Here is a 20,600-nt window from a genome sequence, read left to right as displayed (position 1 = left end):
AATCTGCAGCCATTAGGACGCCGCAGAGGCTGGCACCCGGGCGTGGTACAGGGGCTCTATGGCGCCCCCTGGAACACAGTCTGAAAACGTGATGCATCTCTCACACATACTTGCACCTACTCATATGAAACTCAGTACACGTATAGATCTCAGTGAGCCGAACAACTTTCACCCTCTATGTCATAGGCTCCACCCAACAGGAAGTTGGCTATTTAGGCCTGTTTAAAAAGCGCATGCTCTGGAATTTGAAATACTCCTCTGAGGATTTCCACCCATTTTCCACCAACCTTGGTGTACAGGATCTCAAGACATTGGGGATGCTAAAATGCGAAGAGATTTTTGATATCTCGAATGGTTTGGCCATGGCGAGGCAGTGAAGTTATGGCGAGAAATGAGAAACAAGAAATGTCTAATAACATACACATACATTGCCTGATTTTGATCAAACTTCAGGGGTTTGTTTGTTGTATGATGCCAATCACATATGTGACTATTAGGATCAAAGTTATAGTGCCACCGACTGGCAGTAGGAAGTTTGTCATCTTCAAAATGCTTTGAATTCAGCATCTTATTTTTACTCTATTTTCTTCAAACGTCATTAGAATAATGTAAATGTAAAATCTGTTGTGGGGATATTGATATCTAATATAGTGTAGCCATGGCAACCTGTCAATCTTGAATATTCTGTTCTGGTGATTTTGAGGCAGATAACATGCTCAGAATTACATGAAATTTGAAACACATCAGAATTGATGATAGATAAACAATGGCAAAAACTCATTAACCCTCTGGAGTCAAAGGGTATTTTTGGGGCCTGGAGAAGTTTTGTCATGCCCTTACATTTGTGGTTTTTTCAGTTTCTTATAAACATCTATATGGCTAAAGTCTAATCTCACTGTAATCAGCCCAAACTGGGCTATAATAATATGTGAGCAGCATGTATGTACATGATTGTGTTTTTGAGAAAAATAGTTATGCATGGTTAGTGAAAAACTAAAAATGTTAAATCACTTGAATAAGGCCATAAAACACATACAGAACATTGGTTCCCGGGACTTTTGAGAACTGGAGCTTGTAGCCTAGAATTTTTCTTTCTAAATTATGCGAAAATCATCTTGTTTACTCACTCACAGAAAACAATATATTGATTTACATTTTCTAAGAAACTTTTTGTTGGTAAAAGTCATATGCGAGTAGGTGTCAACTATCATGAATATCATAGACTCTGAGTGGCGCCGATACAGGATGGCTGCCTCCGTGACGTGCTCTGCAGTTGTTTTTGTGTTTTTGTTAGTTTGTCCTGTCTTTAGTTATATTCCTGCAATCAGTTTCACCAGGGACGAATTGCTGGATATTCGGCAACACACATCTCCCGATATTTCACCGGTTTTCGACTATTCTGATGTTTTGCTGGACATTCTTGTCGGCGGAGCGGCTGCCCTGATCACACGCTTCAAGAGGACGCGCAGGCGGGGAAAGCGAGCGGGAGCGCTCGTGAGACTCAGAAAACGCGGATTTCGAACGCCGTTGCCTAGCATCCATCTGGCAAATCTCCGCTCTCTACCCAACAAAACGGACGAACTGCTTCTGCTCTCTAGGACAAATAAAGATTTCTCCCACTCTGCTGCTCTGTGTTTCACGGAAACTTGGCTGAATGACACCATACCGGACAGCGCGCTCCATCTGCCGGACTTTCAGCTGTTTAGAGCGGATCGCGACGCAGAATCAACGGGGAAATCGCGCGGCGGCGGGACATGCTTTTACATCAATGAACGGTGGTGTACAGATGTAACTGTGTTAAAGAAGACGTGCTGCTCAAATCTCGAAACGCTCTTCATTAACTGCAAGCCGTTCTATTCGCCGCGGGAGTTTCATTCGTTCATTCTGGTTAGTGTTTACATCCCTCCTCAAGCGCACGTGAGCTCAGCTTTACAGAAACTCGCTGAGCAGATCACAGAGACAGAACAACAACACCCAGATTCTGTTTTAATCATTCTTGGGGACTTTAATAAAGCCAATCTCTCCCGTGAACTGCCAAAATACAGACAGCATGTTACTTGTCCCACAAGAGACAGTAATATATTGGATCACTGTTACACAACAATAAAGGATGCATTTCACTCTGTTCCACGAGCAGCTTTGGGACATTCTGATCACCTTCTGGTTAATCTTATACCGACCTACAGGCAGAAACTAAAATCAGCTAAACCTGTATTAAGGACTGTAAAAAGATGGACTAATGAAGCAGAGCAGGATTTACAATCTTGTTTTGACCTCACTGATTGGAGTGTTTTTGAAGCTGCTGCCACCGATCTGGACGAACTCACAGAGACCGTAACATCATATATCAGTTTCTGTGAGGATATGTGTATTCCTACCAAGACTCAACTAAATTACAACAATGACAAACCGTGGTTCACTGCAAAACTCAGACAGCTCCGTCAGGCCAAAGAAGATGCTTACGTGAAGGGGGTCAATGTCTTGTATAAACAGGCTAAATACACACTGGAAAAGGAGATCAAAGTGGCAAAGAGGAATTATTCTGAAAAAATAAGGACTCAGTTCACTTTCGAACGACTCCGCATCAGTGTGGAAAAGCCTAAAGAAGATCACCAATTACAAGACACCACCCCCCAGCACTGTGGAAAATCAACGACTGGCAGACGATCTGAATGAGTTTTACTGCAGGTTTGAAAGAACACCCATCACCTGCCCTGAACACCTCTCCACACAACCGTTCACACCAATAACAACTCCTGCAACCAACCCTGAATGCCTCTCCAAACAAACGTTCACACCATTCACAGCTCCTGCAACCAACCCTGAATGCCTCTCCACACAACCGTTCACACCATTAACAGCTCCTGCAACCCATCCTGATCACCTCTCCAATCAACCGCTCTCACCATTCACAACTCCTGCAACCAACCCTGAATGCCTCTCCAAACAACTGTTCACACCACTCACAACTCCTGCAACCCACCCTGAACACCTCTCCAATCAAGCGCTCTCACCATTCACACCTCCAGCATCCCCCCTCTCCCCCACACCTGCAATACAGATCAGCGAGGATGCGGTGCGCCAGGTCTTCAGGAAGCAGAAAAGGAAAAAAGCACCAGGCCCAGATTGTGTTACACCAGCCTGTCTGAAATCCTGTGCTGACCAGCTGGCCCCCATCTTCACAAAGATCTTCAACAGATCGCTGGAGCTGTGCGAAGTCCCTTCATGCTTCAAACGCTCCACCATCATCCCCATCCCAAAGAAATCCAAAATTACAGGACTAAATGACTACAGGCCTGTGGCTCTAACGTCTGTAGTCATGAAGTCATTTGAAAAACTGGTGCTGGCCCACCTGAAGGACATCACTGGACCCTTGCTGGATCCTCTTCAGTTTGCCTACAGAGCAAACAGGTCTGTGGACGATGCAGTAAACATCGGACTGCATTATGTTCTGCAACACCTAGACAGACCGGGGACCTATGTGAGGATCCTGTTTGTGGACTTCAGCTCTGCCTTCAACACGATCATCCCAAACCTCCTCCTGCCCAAACTAACTCAGCTCTCCGTGCCCACCTCCGTCTGTCAGTGGATCAACAGCTTCCTGACAGACAGGCAGCAGCTAGTGAGGCTGGGAAAATACACATCCAGCACCCGTACAATCAGCACCGGAGCTCCCCAGGGCTGTGTTCTCTCCCCACTGCTCTTCTCCCTGTACACTAATGACTGCACATCTAAGGACCCCTCTGTCAAGCTCCTGAAGTTTGCAGATGACACCACACTCATCGGCCTCATTCAGGACGGTGACGAGTCTGCTTACAGACAGGAGGTTAAAGAGCTGGCTGTCTGGTGCAGTCTCAACAACCTGGAGCTTAACACGCTCAAAACAGTGGAGATGATCGTGGACTTCAGGAGAAACCCCCCTGCACTCCCCCCACTCACCATCATGAACAGCACTGTGACTGCAGTGGAGTCATTCAGGTTCCTGGGCACCACTATCTCTCAGGACCTGAAGTGGGACATTCACATTGACTCCATTGTGAAAAAGGCCCAGCAGAGGTTGTACTTCCTTCGCCAGCTGAGGAAGTTTAACCTGCCACAGGATCTGCTGAAACAGTTCTACTCCACCATCATCGAATCCATCCCCTGCACTTCAGTAACTGTCTGGTTCAGCTCAGCTTCTAAATCGGACCTCAGAAGACTACAGAGGGTAGTCCGGACTGCTGAGCGAATTATCGGTACAACCCTCCCATCTATTCAAGAACTGTACTTATCCAGAGTAAGCAAAAGGGCTGTTAAAATCACTCTGGACCCCTCACATCCAGCACACTCCCTCTTTGAACTGTTGCCATCTGGTCGACGCTACAGAGCACTGAGCACCAGAACGACCAGACACAGGAACAGTTTCTTCCCTCAGGCAATCCATCTTATGAACAGCTGATAATAACTGTGGGACACACTACACTATTTATATTTATATACACTACACTTTTTATCCAACACACATACTTAGCGTACACGTAAATCTTTTGCACATAATATACATGTACATACATGGAACACACTATACTACTTATATTTATATTTACATACACATACACTTATTTATCCAAACACACATACTTAGCGTACAGTTACAATTTTTCCACATAATATACATGTACATACATAAATGCTCTTTTTAATATACCTGCCATACATTGTCAATTTGTATATTGTCAATCCTTACCCACCTATTTGTATTTTTTTGTATTTTTTATTCGTTATTGTGTTTTTTGTTCTGTCGCTGTTATGTTGCACTGCGGAGCTCTGTCACTAAAACAAATTCCTCGTATGTGTGAACATACCTGGCAATAAAGCTCATTCTGATTCTGATTCTGATTCTGATAGTGATTTACACCTGAGAAGACAAAGGCCCGCATAATGAGCCGTTCTGGCAGCTGTGTCACTGAGAGGGGAAGAGTTACAAAAAAGAATATGAGGACAATATAAATGTATATAATTTTATGTTTGTAGTTTATTCAGAATATATTGAATTATCCCACAACATAATTTAATATCCACTTGCGAGTCAGTTAAACAGTTTATTAGGAACAAAGCTGACTTTCAAACTGATTTTTTTGCATCAATACTCCAGTCACACAATCCTTCAGAAATCCTTTTAACAATCTGATTTTCTACAAAAAAAAAAAAAAAAAAAAAAAAATTATTATTAATGTTGAAAAGCACTGCGAATAATTTTTTCAGGGTTTTTTTTTGGGGGGGGGGGGGGGTTGAAAGAACAGCATGGTTTGTTACATTTGTTACAATTACATTTATTTGTTACATTTATATTATTTAAATCAAGCTTTTGAATGGTATAGTAGTGTATATTGTTATTGAAACTTCATAATGTTTCACTTGATTATACATTTAGTCAGGAATTATAGTTTGGAAAAAGTCTAACTAGTAAAATGTTTACGTTATGTCAAAACTAGTACAAGTATATAAATAAAAAAGAGACTTACTCATGTTTATGATCTCTGCTGAATAAAGTACTTCATTCTCCTTTTCTGAGGAAATCCAAATCTCAAATCCTCAACCACATCACATCTTTTTGGGGTGAATTATGTCTTATTCTTCTCATTGCGAAGCAAACAGTAAAATAAAAAGAACTTGAAGAACAGTCTCACTGCGTTGTTTTCAGTTGTGTGGGCGTATTCAAGCCGCACGCTTCAGCGAAACATTAGAATCTCAATAGGGCGTTCAGCGCGGGGACGTGATCGCATTCGAAGATAATGAAGGGGGACGTGAAAAACAGACATTGCGTTGTTTTCATATAGATTACTTGATCACAGAATATTTGTTTTCAGCACTTGTTTAGTTTAAAAGTAGACATGTCAAGCTTTCTATAGATATCTCTCTCATGTCTCTTAGTTGAGTATTCACTGGCGTGTGTCTAAATGAAGATCAGCGCAGGCAAAGGCTGCAGACAGCACACCTTGTTTGTTATATTTATATAAATAAATGCACAAAGTTTTGTTGTTGTTATGCCTGTATGCAAAAAAAGTAGACCGATTACGATTATTAGAACGATTAATGTTTGGCTCTTATGTGTACGATCATAACTGAAAGTGTAATTTAAGTTCTTTTCGGGGTTATCAGGAGAAAATGCCTCATAACGCGTATACGCGTTAATCGACTCCAGAGGGTTAAAGGGCGTGGAGTCACTCTATAGCGCCACCTTTTGTCAAAAGTATTTTGGCTGTGAATTAATGCATACTCCTCTCACAAAAATGTAAAATTTCATACCAAACTTTGTAAACATGTTGCCAAGATACTGAAGATGCTAAATTGTGAATGAATTTTGGATATGTTTAAACATGTTGCTATGGCAATATATTAAATAACATTAGAAATAAAACCGTAATTTCCTTATATCTTTGAAGTTCTTTATCCCAACACTTAAAAAAAAAAAAAAAAAAAAAAAAAAAAAAAATCACATAAGGAGAACAAGTCATTCTTAGGAAACGTGGTTAGTTTAAAAAATATATCATACTCAGGGGACACAAAAAAAATGTAAAAACTCTTTAGGTAATTCTCTAGTTATCAGAAGGAATAATATTGCATGGAATGGTTGAAATCCACTGTACTGTCCATTTTTATTGTACATTATTATTTTAGAAATTGTTCTAGATCTTTAAAATTATTAAAAAAAAAATCTTTAGGGGTAATGTAGTTTTATATAATTAGTTCACAAATATTAATAGACCATTAAAATAATTTTTAAAAATGGTTATAGGATCATAAAACTATTGGCAAAAATGTATAATAAAGTCTCTAAGGTTAACATTAGTTAATGCAATAGCAGTTTCTCAATTTCTCAGTCAGAAAAGGGTGGATTGCCCACTTCAGGTTGGTGGAGAGTTCCTGCCTCAAGTGGAGGAGTTCAGGTATCTTGGGGTCTTGTTCATGAGTGAGGGAAGGATGGAATGTGAGATTGACAGACGGATCGGTGCAGCTTCTGCAGTAATGCGGTCGCTGTACCGGTCTGTCGTGGTGAAGAAGGAGCTGAGCTGTAAGGCAAAGCTCTCGATTTACTGGTCAATCTACGTTCCTACTCTCACCTATGGTCATGAGCTGTGGGTCATGACCGAAAGGACAAGAACCCGGATACAGGCGGCCGAAATGAGCTTTCTCCGTCGGGTGGCTGGGCGCTCCCTTAGAGATAGGGTGAGAAGCTCGGTCACTCGGGAGGAGCTCAGAGTAGAGCCGTTGCTCCTCCACATCGAGAGGAGCCAGCTGAGGTGGCTCGGGCATCTATTTCGGATGCCTTCTGGACGCCTTCCCAGGGAGGTGTTCCAGGCACGTCTCACCGGGAGGAGGCCCCGGGGAAGACCTAGGACACGCTGGAGGGACTATGTCTCCCGGCTGGCCTGAGAACGCCTCGGGGACCCCCCGGAAGAGCTGGAAGAAGTGGCTAGGGAGAGGGAAGTCTGGGCCTCTCTGCTTAGACTGTTGCCCCCGCGACCCGGCCCCGGATAAGCGGAAGATGATGGATGGATGGATAATGCAATAGCATAATCTAAAAATGAACAATATATTTAATATATTAAACTTTTAGTTAATAATAATACAAAAAAAAAATATTCATGTTGATTCATAGTACATAAACTGATGTTAATATACAACTTTAAATTTTTATGTATTAATACGGTTTCATTTTTTGCACCTTGAAAAAATATTTCTGTGTTGTGTATCCCTCTGTGTTGTGTTTAACTTTTCTGTTTGGAACATAAATGAGAAATCTCCTTTGTAAATGCTTTGCAAGGTATAAATGGTCCTCACTTTAGATGAGTACACAAAAATAGATGGCTGGCAACTACTAGATGTTTATAAAAACCTGACTTAATCATGAATTACAGCAGGAATGTGTGTCAATAAAACAGTAATTAACACACTGAGCAACTATTATCATGTGTCTAAATAATAAGATTTATATATTTACATGTAAATAGTTTATTAATCATTTTCTTACAATTTCTTAATGATCTTATGAACCACTGAAAACTCCTAAATAACTGGATGGTATATAACGTAATAATTTAGAAATTATAAATTGATTGTTAATAAAGTATGAAAATACAATCATTAAACATTAACAATGGCAATGGCAAAAGCTCATAAAAGGGCGTGGAGGAGGCACTCTATTTGTAAAAAAAGTTTTGTAAAAACTTTGGCTCTTTTTGGTTTACATTAGTTAAGGCATTAACTAAAATGAAAGTGTGAGGGGGTGGGGTGGTTGAGCGGCAGAGAGAGAGAGAGAGAGAGATTGAGTTAACATCTCCTTAATAACCAGAAAAAAATAATAATCCGTAATTTTTTTTTTTTTTTACATCATTACAGCTTAAGAAATCTCTTAGGCCTTATCCTTTTCTGTCAGTTTTAGTTTAGGGAACAAAAAAAAACTAGTATAAGTTAATTTGTAGGGCTCTGACAGCATCATTTTATATAATTGGGTTAATAATTATGTTAGTGACAACATAAAAAGATTTTTTTTTAAATACACAGAATTTTTTATTCTGCAAACCCATTTGGTACTGACCTATGACAGATATCCTGTGACATAACATTTATCTGAATGTACTATGGGTGTGCACGGATAGTCGAACATTTGAATATTCGTTCTGCTGTAATTATTCGATAAATAAAAATATTCGAATTTCGCTATATTTTTGCTTGCCGTAAAAAATAAAAAATTCAACCACAATAAAACCTAATACGCTCACTTTCTGTGATTCTCTACCTCTTATTTGAAGATGTCTGTAAGCAAAAAATAATTAATGAATTAATAAGAAAACAGTCTTTTAAACAGTCTTTTACAATGCTTCAAATATGCCGTGGAGAATCACAGAAAAAGAACGAATTCAAGAACATTGTTGCGGCATATCTCAAGCAACGAATAAACACCGCTAACTTGGAAAATGCAGGGAAAAGTCTTCTTCTTGTGTCCGTCCTAGACCCTCGGCACAAACATCTACGGTTCCTCGACGAAAACATGAGAGAAGTAAGAAATTTTTTTTTTTGAACATTATCAGAGCATTTTCATTATTAGAGTGGCGCAGATGCAGCCGCCACCACCAACGGTGAAGAGGATCCGGTAATGCCAACTCGTCGGAAAAGGCTGAGCCAGTTCTTCAGAGAGTCCAGCCGAGACAAGTGGGAACAGTTCTTGCTGGATCCATGTATTCCACTAGATAAGGATCCCATTCGGTGGTGAAACGAAAACACGAAGCACTTCACAAAACTTAGTCTCTTAGCACACCATTATTTGTGAGTCCCGCCAACGTCTGTGCCGCCAGAGCGTGTTTTCTCCGCGGCCGGCCTTATTGTTAACAGACTAAGGAGCCGACTTTCACCCGATCATGTTGACATGCCTGTGTTCCTTAACAAGAAAATGTAAAACAATAGGGGAAAAAAGCAAAAAATATTTGCTGACAGTTTAAAAGTTTCCAAGTTAAATGTAGGCTATGTTCTGTACAATAGCCTAATTGCTGCAGGCTGCTTTATTCAAGTTTTTTCTTTGTGCACTTTTTTTTTTTTTTTTTTTGCTTTTAATCTGTACTTTTTTGTTTGTTTGCACACATTGTTAAAGGTTTTTAGCTACAAAACACGATGTAGTGTAATGTTCAAGCTTATTGTGTATGAGCTTGTTCAAAAATGACGGAAACAATAAATGTTGCTGAAAAATAACGTCTGTCTTATTAAACTTAATTTAAATAAACGAATATTCGAATATTCGTTTTTTGTGAGCTCAAATATTCGAATGTGACATTTGTGGAAAACGCCCATCCCTAGAATTTACACAATATCATGGATGTAACAGTAAAACATCTCACAGATGAAGACTAAGCTGTAATGCAGGCAAAAATATTTTACAAATGCTTATAGATCAATAACATTTTTAAAAATGCTTTTTCACTGAGTGAATAATAATTAGGCACATTGATATTCTGATTATATATTTTTTTTCCAAGCACATTTTACCAATTCCAAATCAAATCAATCTTAATGACTACTTTACATTTGGTTTTTAATCATTTATGAGTGATATATAATTGTCCTTGAAGGCTGGAAAGTGAAAAACAGAAGTGCTGAATTAATAGGCAGGTTTTCTTTTACTGATAAAATGACCCTTACTTAATTAGAATAACATGCTGAAGTATTGTGAAATACTGTATATTAAGACAAATTTTTTTATAGGCTTTATGGACAGATAAGTTTTGAGTGTTTCGTGAATGATCAGCACCACATCCTCTTTTACCACTGTCTGAAGAATTTATCTTCCAAAACGGGTCGGGAATGTATGGCTCGCGAGCCGCAGCTGGCTCTTTAACAAAAATCATGTGGCTTGCCAGATCTCTTACCGTTTACCAACAAATGATCCATTACAAAAAATAATACATCTCTAGAGATCAGCAATTTGTTGCAGAGTCTACATAAACTGATAATATTTTTTTTTACCTGCCAATGTGCATTTTCGGTGTGCATTCAGTGCTGTTCGCAAGAGTCATGATGGCAAACCACTGACTTGTCTATGGTAACAAGATTCGAGATTCATGATTTTTATTCGTCACATACACAATTATATATAGATTATATATAGCATATATAACCAGCAGTGAAATGTGAGTCAGGTCCGCTCCATGGACAGTGCAATTATTAAAGAAAACAACAAAGATGAAAATATACATAAATATAGCTATGTAAGTCAAGTCACTTTTATTGTCAGCACATGTGCCTTGGTGAGTGAAATTCTTGGGAGCTTGCTCCAGAAATTGCAGAACAGTTAACATATAACCAACAGACTTCAACAGGGGAAAGTGTGCAATATGCACATACAGATGGTCATTACACACAGTGTACTACTAGACAAACTTACAGTTAACACCACATTATACACAATATGTACATACACACAGTTAGCACTACAGATTAAACACTATACACGAAATGTACACTAAACACTACACTGTACAATGTACTATACAATGTACACTACACACAGAATGTACTGGCCTAGTTTCACCACTTGAGGTCTGCCGGTGAGGAAATCAAGAATCCAGTTGCAGAGTGAAGAATTCAGGCCGAGGTCTATGAGTTTAGAAGCTAGCTTTATGGGGACTATAGTATTAAAAGCTGAGCTATAGTCGATAAATAGCAGCCTTACATAGTTCCTGTTATTGCTGTCAATGTGTGTGAGAGAAGAGTGCAGGATGTGAGAGATGGCATCATCGGTGGATCTATTTGGGCGATAGGCAGAACTGAAGAGGGTCTAAAGTATCTGGGATGGAGGAGCAGATGACGTTTTTAACCAGTCTCAAAGACCTTCATGACTATTGATGTGAGGACAACTGGACGATAGTCATTCAGACAAGAGGGTTTATTGTTCTTAGGCACAGGGATGATGACAGATTTTTTGAATGAGGTCAGAGCCACCGATGTAGCAAGAGACTTATTAAAAATGGATGTAAACAAACCACCGAGCTGATCAGTGCAGGACCGCAGAACACGGCCAGAAATCCCATCAGGTCCAGCTGCTTTCCTTACATTCACTCGCTTTAGTGCCCTCCGAAACTCGCCCTCCGACACGATGATCACATGATGATCGCTGCTCTGACTGCTGCTTCCTGACGCGCTGATCGGCAGACTCACGCTGCTTAGATTGCTTTCAAAGCGGCCGTAGAAAGTGTTTAGCTTGTCAGCCAGTGACGGATCTGCTCTCACCTCTGCAGAGGATTTATTTCCAAAGGCACAGATGGATCCTTAGTCCTTGCCACATGCATCGGGAGTTGTTTAGCTGGAAATGTGACTATGCGTTCCCTTTATCTGTGTTTGGATGGTCTTACTGCGCGTCGGAGAGCATAGCACGTTGCTTTGTACTAGCTCATGTTTCCCGACAGAAGACCGGCATTGTAAGCAGCAGTGCAAACTTGCCTGAGTTTGGCTTTATTGAAGTCCCCAGCGATGATAATAGCAGCGTCAGGATGTTTGTTGATGTTGCCGCTGAGCGCATCGTGGAGCTCAGACAAAGCCAAACCGGTGTCTGCTTGTGGTGGGATGTAAACAGCAGTAATTATGATCGATGAAAACTCCCAGGGCAGATAGAATGGGCAGCAAATAATGGATAAATGTTCCAGATGAGGCGAGCAGGAGCGCGAAACAGTGGAGATATTCCTGGGGTCAGAGTGGAGATATTTTTTATGTATTCATGTGGGCGGGGGTTAGTCAAAAAACTGTTTTAGTGACGTCATTACTGCAGGAACTAGAGGGATGTAGTCCAAACGGGTTGTTTTTTGTAGGCGAATTCTGTTAAATAAAATATCTCGCTTGGCATTGAACTTTGAGCTTTAGAATTTTACAGATATTATTTATACTCTAACAACAACATTAAACAATAACTAAAGTTTAAAACATGGGATCACGAAGAACGGGACCTTTAAATTGTGAATGGTTTTAGGATACCTTGAGCAGTGTGGCCATAGCGACTTATTAAAGTAACATAAAAAATACAACAGTTATTTTCCCATATCTGTACAATTCTTTATTCTAACTCTTCATAATTTTTTATATATGTAGAAAAATCATTCTTAGGAAACACAGTAAGCTTCATATCTTTATCATACTCGGGGGCCACCAGAAAATTACAACTATCACAAACCTAACTAAAAGGTGTAGACTGTAATACCAAGGATGACCACCTGATGGAGACATATTACTAATTCTGTGTATGAAAGAATGAAAAATAATGCATAGAAATGCACTGTACTCTCAGTATTCTTTTAAATAACTATTGTAGAAATGTGTATAGAGCATTTAAATCATTTATAAAAAACCTTTAAAAGAAAAAGTTTATAATAAACGTTAAAATTCATTTTACTTGTAATACAGATTTATATAATTATTTCACAAATGTTTTTTGATCATTAAAAGGATTTTTAAAAATGGATATAGATCATGAAAAGTGTACAATTTATAAGCAGCTCTTATTGGTTTACATTAGTTAAGGCATTAACTAAAATGAAAAGTCTATTTTTCAGATAATTAATCATTTTTAAATGTATATTTTTAAATAAAATATTCATGTTCATGGTAATTCACAGTAGTCAAGTCAAATAACCTTTATTTATATAGCACTTTAAACAAAATGCATTGCGTCAAAGCAACTGAACAACATTCATTAGGAAAACAGTGTGTCAATAATGCAAAATGACAGTTAAAGGCAGTTCATCATTGAATTCAGTGATGTCATCTCTATTCAGTTTAAATAGTGTCTGTGCATTTATTTGCAATCAAGTCAACGATATCGCTGTAGATGAAGTGACCCCAACTAAGCAAGCCAGAGGCGACAGCGGCAAGGAACCGAAACTCCATCGGCGACAGAATGGAAAAAAAAACCTTGGGAGAAACCAGGCTCAGTTGGGGGACCAGTTCTCCTCTGACCAGACGAAACCAGCAGTTTAATTCCAGGCCTCAGCAAAGTCAGATTGTGCAGAAGAATCATCTGTTTCCTGTGGTCTTGTCCTGGTGGTCATCTGAGACAAGGTCTTTACAGGGGATCTGTATCTGGGGCTGTAGTTGTCCTGGTCTCCGCTGTCTTTTCAGGGATGTAGAGGTTCTTTCTAGGTGCCGATCCACCATCTGGTCTGGATACGTACTGGATCCGGGTGACTGCAGTGACCCTCTGATCTGGATACAGACTGGATCTTGTAGCTACGGTGACCTCGGAATAAGAGAGAAACAGACTAATTTAATGTATTTTGATATTAGAAGCATATTAGTATGTTATGTGTAAACCAGGGTAAAGAGATGGGTCTTTAATCTAGATTTAAACTGCAAGAGTGTGTCTGCCTCCCGAACAATATTAGGTAGGTTATTCCAGAGTTTAGGCGTCAAATAGGAAAAGGATCTGCTGCCTAGGTATTCTAGGTATTATCAAATTGCCTGAGTTTTGAGAACGTAGCGGACGTGGAGGATTATAATGTAACAGGAGCTCATTCAAATACTGAGGTGCTAAACCATTCAGAGCTTTATAAGTAATAAGCAATATTTTAAAATCTATACAATGTTTGATAGGGAGCCAGTGCAGTGTTGACAGGACCGGGCTAATATGGTCATACTTCCTGGTTCTAGTAAGAACTCTTGCTGCTGCATTTTGGACTCGCTGTAGTTTGTTTACTAAGCGTGCAGAACAACCACCCAATAAAGCATTACAATAATCTAACCTTGAGGCCATAAATGCACAGATTAACATGTCTGCATTTGACACTGAGAGCATAGGCCATAATTTAGATATATTTTTGAGATTGAAAAATGCAGTTTTACAAATGCTAGAAACATGGCTTTCTAAGGAAAGATTGCGATCAAATAGCACACCTAGGTTCCTAACTGATGACGAAGAATTGAAAGAGCAGCCATCAAGTCTTAGACAGTGTTCTAGGTTATTACATCCAGAGTTTTTAGGTCCTATAATTAACACCTCTGTTTTTTAATTTAGCAGTAAGAAATTACTCGTCATCCAGTTTTTTATATCGACTATGCATTCCATTAATGTTTCACCGGGCAGCGAAGAAATATAGAGCGGAGTATCATCAGCATAACAGTGAAAGCTAACACCATGTTTCCTGATGATATTTCCCAAGGGTAACATATAAAGCATGAAGAGTAGCGGCCCTAGTACTGAGCCTTGATTTATTCCATACTGTACTTGTGATCGATATGATACCTCTTCATTCTCTGCTACGAACTGATGGCGGTCATAAAAGTACGATTTAAACCATGCTAATGCACTTCCATTAATGCCAACAAAGTGTTCAAGTCTATGCAAAAGAATGTTGTGGTCAATTGTGTCAAACGCAGCACTAAGATCCAATAGAACTAATAGAGAGATATAACCACGATCAGATGATAAGAGCACGTCATTTGTAACTCTAAGGAGAGCAGTCTCAGTACTATGATACGGTCTAAATCCTGACTGGAAATCCTCACAGATACCATTTTTCTCTACGAAGGAATATAATTGTGAGGATACCACCTTTTCTAGTATCTTGGACAGAAAAGGGAGGTTCGAGATCGGTATAGGGTCTAACATACATGTTGTTGGTTTATACAAGTTTATACAATTCTTCCTCTCCTATAGTAGTGAATGAGTGGAACTTTTCCTCAGAGGGTCTATAGTGCTATACTGATGCGATACTGTAGCTGACGGCTGAATGGTTACAATTTTATCTCTAATAGTATCGATTTTAGAAGTAAAGTAGTTGGGAAAGTAGATGTAGATGTTGGGAAATATCAACACTTGAGTAAATTGTTCGTTAATTTAGCCACTGTATTGAATAAATACCTGGGATTATGTTTGTTTTCTTCTAAAAGAGAAGAAAAGTAATCGGATCTAGCAGTTTTTAATGCTTTTCTGTAGGATAGGTTACTTTCCCGCCAAGCAATATGAAATACCTCTAGTTTTGTTTTCCTCCAGCTGCGCTACATTTTTCGGGCTGCTCTCTTTAGTACATAAAACTAATATTAAAATAAAACTTTAAAAAAAATTAATAAACAAATAATGTATTAAAATATTTTTAACTAAGTTTTAACATTTATAAATGTTATATATAATTATTGTTCATGTTAACTAATATAGTTAAATAATATAGTATTTAACATTAGTACATGTTAAGTATGAACAACAAATCTTTACTGCATTTATTTGTGTTAGTAAAAAATTGCTTGTTTATTCATGGTACAGTAACTGATGTACATTAGCTAAACATTTTAATGTAGCAATCCATTTTGAATATAATATTAACTAAGATTCATAAATGCTATATAATTAATGTTCATGTTAACTTATATAATGTTAAAAGCTAAAACCGTATTGAAAAGTGTTACTAGAGTTGTAGATCTATTGTTCTTTGTGTGTGTGTGTGTGTGTGTGTGTGTGAGAGAGAGGGAGAATTACATTAATAAATGCCATATAATTATTGTTTGCGTAAACTAATGTAATACATGTTAATAACTGAAACCTTATTGGAAGTGTTAACAAAGTTTTATATATTGTGTTGAGTGAGTGTCTCTTGATGGTTCGGATTAACCCTTACATTGCTGTATCCCTTAACTCCAAACTGCTAAAGGAAGTGTGTATTATAAAGTGTTTATAAATTATACATTTATTATAAAGTGTTACCATTCCTTATGTCAGGACTTGACAAGTGGATAGCAACCAAACACCAGATATTGAACACACGGTCTAAACAAATGGATCTAATTTCATCACTTAATGATTGATAGGGTTTAAGTCCCAAAGATAATTCTTGAAAAACAAGTGGGATTTGTGTTTTGTGAATAAAGCCTGAAAATTGCAATTCTGAATGCTTTCTTATGTTTGTTTGTATCCATATTCAGATCAAAACAGAGACAGAGGCAGTTTCATCGGTGCACTTGGATGACTGTTTTCAAAGACACATGGCCCCGTTTCAGTCGACCAGGTCAGACCTGACCCAGTTTCATATTTTTCCAGAATGTTTGTTTAGTGCTCAGAAATATCACCCAGAGCTTCTGCTGTATCTGTTTGTAGGATTTGAGCAGAGCCGACCTGTGGGTTTGTGGGGCCCCTGGCAAAATCATGAAAATGGGCTCTACCAATATAGACATGATATGCCAAATTTTACTTTATGTCAGTGGAGAACAGTAGCTGTTTTAAAATGATTACATGTATATCTCCCGGCGTGAGACATTAGGGACCTAGATGAACACCTTAATCACTTATGGTTTGGGTCGGTGATGGATTTGTCGATGATTCACAATAAAACACTGAAATGTTCTTTCATATGACAGGGGCTCACTGGGGTTCAAGAAAGTAATTTAATAAATCCACAGGGAGAAAAAAAATAACCACATGGGCGCTAAACAATAGCAAGATCCTCAACTGAGGAAGACAGGTTTACATTAATGGGGAAGGTAATCAGGAAAAACTGTGTGTGTGGAATATTTAGTAACAAAGAAAACAAAGAACTGCAGTGAAATTTGACAAAGGAAACATACAATATACACGTCACAGCAATAAAATTAACTTGGATTAATAAATGTTATTTAGATTAAAGCTCATGTCGGCTAACAAAAACATTACATTGTCATCACATCTCAATCTCATGCACCACTAATAAGGCAGTCTGACATTGTGACACTCGCGTATGGAAGACAGGAGACAAAAGCAAGTAAACAGAGTTTATTAGAAACGATGGGATGATGGAAGGTCGGAGAATGACGCAGGAACCACGATGGCAGCACAGACTGGTGAGTAGGAGAGTTGCGTGCGCTGATGCAGATGACGGTGGTGGTAACTCCAAGTGCGGTGACGATAATCCGTGCGTGAAGGTGAAGATCCAACAGTAACCAGACGAACGAGACATCAGACACGAACCTACAAACAACGATCTGACAAACAGGAGACGAAAGACAGGGCGTAAATAGGCCGTTGGAATGAGTTGCACCTGCCGCTGATCAGACGATCAGCGGCAACAGCCACATGAAACAATCAACATGACGTAATATGAATACAGCTGGAGACAGTGCATTCACGAACCGTGACAGTACCCCTCCTCCTAAGGACGCCTCCTGGCGTCCCCAGAATCTCTTACCTGTCGATTGTAATCATCGATAAGGGAGTGATCCAGGATGTCCCTAGCAGGTACCCAACTTCTCTCCTCCGGACCGTAACCCTCCCAGTCCACCAAGTACTGAAATCCGTGTCCCCTCCTTCTAGAGTCCAGAATGCGATTAACCAAATAGGTGGTCTCCCCATCTACGAGACGCGGTGGGGGAGGAACCGGGGTAGGCGGATTAATGGGAGAATGAAATACGGGCTTAATTTTGGATACATGAAAGGCGGGATGAATTCTCCTGTACGTAGGAGGGAGTTTAAGGCGGACTGCCACTGGGCTAATGATCTTGGTGACAGTAAACGGGCCAATAAATTTGGGAGCCAATTTATTAGATACGGAACGGAGAGGAATATTCTTGGTAGAAAGCCACACTTTTTGACCCACGACGTATACGGGAGGCCTAGACCGGTGGCGATCGGCCTTGGCCTTGGTGCGCGCCCCCACTTGGAGTAGAGTCTCACGGGCTCTGGTCCAAGTGCGGTGACACCTCTGGACGAAGGTGTGAACGGAGGGGACCGCAACTTCGGATTCCATACTGGGAAAAATAGGTGGCTGGTAACCTACACTACACTCAAAAGGAGATAGGCCCGTAGCAGATACTGGTAAGGTATTGTGGGCGTACTCCACCATAGACAATTGTTGGCTCCAGGAGCAAGGATTCTTGGAGACCAAATATCGCAACACCCTTTCCAAATCTTGGTTGGCTCTCTCGGTTTGACCATTGCTCTGGGGGTGAAACCCTGAGGACAGACTTACAGTAGCTCCCAGTAATTTACAGAATTCTCGCCAAAATTTAGACCAAAATTGGGGTCCCCTGTCAGAAACCACATCTATCGGGAGGCCATGTAAACGAAAGACGTGGTCTATGACGGTCAACGCTGTCTCCTTGGCTGAGGGCAACTTGGGCAAGGGAATAAAGTGGGTTGCCTTCGAGAACCGATCTACCACGGTTAAAACAACCGTGTTGCCTTGAGAGGGCGGGAGGGCGGTATTAAAATCTAGTGCGATGTGGGACCAGGGTCTCGAAGGGACCGGCAGCGGTTGGAGTAAACCACCAGGGGCCGATTGGAAGTCTTACCAGTGGCACAAACCGAGCAAGCCAAAACAAAATTGTGAATGTCACGAGCCATAAGTGGCCACCAGAATCGTTGCTTGACTAAAAATCTAGTCCGGTTAACTCCTGGATGGCAAGCTACATTGGAGCAATGTCCCCACTGGATCACGTTAGACCTTAATCCCTCCGGCACAAACAAACGGTTCGGTGGGCACCCGGGTGGAGGCGTTACCCCTTTTAAAGCCGTTCTGACCTTCGATTCAATCTCCCATGTGAGAGTGGAGACCACTAATGTCTCAGGAAAAATACACTCGGGAGTAGACGGGCGTTCGGAATGGTCACAAATATGTGACAAAGAATCGGGTTTGATATTTTTGGAACCCGGGCGGTACGAGATAGTAAAGTCAAAACGTCCGAAAAAAAGTGCCCATCGAGCCTGCCTGGAGTTCAACCTTTTGGCGGTGCTAATGTACTCTAAATTCTTGTGGTCAGTCCATACTATAAAAGGAACCCCCGATCCTTCTAACCAGTGTCGCCATTCCTCCAATGCCATCTTAACTGCCAACAATTCTCGGTTACCAATATTGTAATTTTTTTTCTGCCGGAGATAAACGATATGAAAAATACGCGCAAGGGTGGACCTTGTCGTCTAAGGGAGAACGTTGAGATAACACCGCTCTTACCCCCACCTCTGACGCATTGACCTCCACCACGAACTGACATGTAGGGTCAGGGGTAATCAGAATAGGGGCTGAAATGAAACGGCTCTTCAGTTTGGCAAACACAGCCTCAGCTGTGTCTGACCACCTGAACGCAGTCTTGGCGGAGGTCAAGGCGGTCAGAGGTGCGGCTAGTTGGCTGAAGTTGCGAATGAAACGCCGGTAGAAGTTAGCGAACCCCAGAAACCTCTGTAGGGCCTTACGGGAATCTGGGCTTGGCCATTCTACCACAGCCTTAACTTTCTCGGGATCCATGCGTATTCCCTCAGCCGACACGATATACCCCAAAAATGGAATTGACTGTGCATGAAACTCGCATTTCTCCGCCTTGACAAAAAGCCCATTCTCTAGCAACCTCTGAAGCACTCGTCGGACCTGCTGCACATGTTCCTGGAGAGAGGAAGAAAAAATCAATATGTCGTCCAGGTAGACATAAATGAACTGATCGATCATATCTCGCAGCACGTCGTTGACGAGTGCCTGGAAGACCGCTGGGGAGTTGGAGAGCCCGAAGGGCATCACCAAATATTCAAAGTGCCCTCTGGGGGTGTTAAAAGCGGTCTTCCATTCATCCCCCTCCCTGATCCGAACCAAATGATACGCATTGCGTAAGTCCAGTTTTGTGAAAATTGACGCTCCCTGCAACCTCTCGAAGGCCGAAGACATCAACGGCAAAGGATAAGTATTCTTTACCGTGATGTTGTTCAGTCCTCGGTAATCAATGCAAGGTCGCAGTGATCCGTCCTTCTTTCCCACAAAAAAGAACCCCGCCCCCGCAGGAGAAGAGGAAGGGCGGATGAATTTAGAAGCTAGAGAATCAAAAATATATTTCTCCATAGCCTCCCTCTCTGGAACAGAAAGTGAATAAAGTTTCCCCCTAGGCGGAGACTTACCTGATAGTAAATCTATGGCACAGTCGTAAGGACGATGCGGAGGAAGAGAAGCAGCACGAGACTTACTGAACACTTCCTTCAGATGGAGGTACTCAGCGGGCACGTTAGACAAATCCACCGCCTCCTCCTGTAACACAGACACAGACGGACAGGCAGACACTAAACAAGACTCATGACACTTTTTACACCAGGACAAAATGGAATTAGAAGACCAGTCTATTCTGGGGTTATGGAGGAGGAG

At 40.6% G+C, this 20,600-nt stretch overlaps 1 protein-coding gene across 1 annotated transcript in view; it reads left to right on the top strand.

The window, feature by feature from the left end:
- tcf25 (transcription factor 25 (basic helix-loop-helix)) overlaps positions 1-20,600 on the top strand; it is a 241,747-nt gene that overhangs the window by 47,706 nt on the left and 173,441 nt on the right. The window contains exon 6 of the mRNA XM_059564786.1: positions 16,435-16,517. Coding sequence (XP_059420769.1) covers positions 16,435-16,517 — 83 coding nt within the window. The remainder of the gene's footprint in view (positions 1-16,434; positions 16,518-20,600) is intronic.

Source organism: Carassius carassius, chromosome 13 (genome assembly GCF_963082965.1).
Source record: "Carassius carassius chromosome 13, fCarCar2.1, whole genome shotgun sequence".
NCBI classification, from domain to species: Eukaryota; Metazoa; Chordata; class Actinopteri; order Cypriniformes; family Cyprinidae; genus Carassius; species Carassius carassius.
This window is presented reverse-complemented; position numbering and strand designations above follow the sequence as displayed.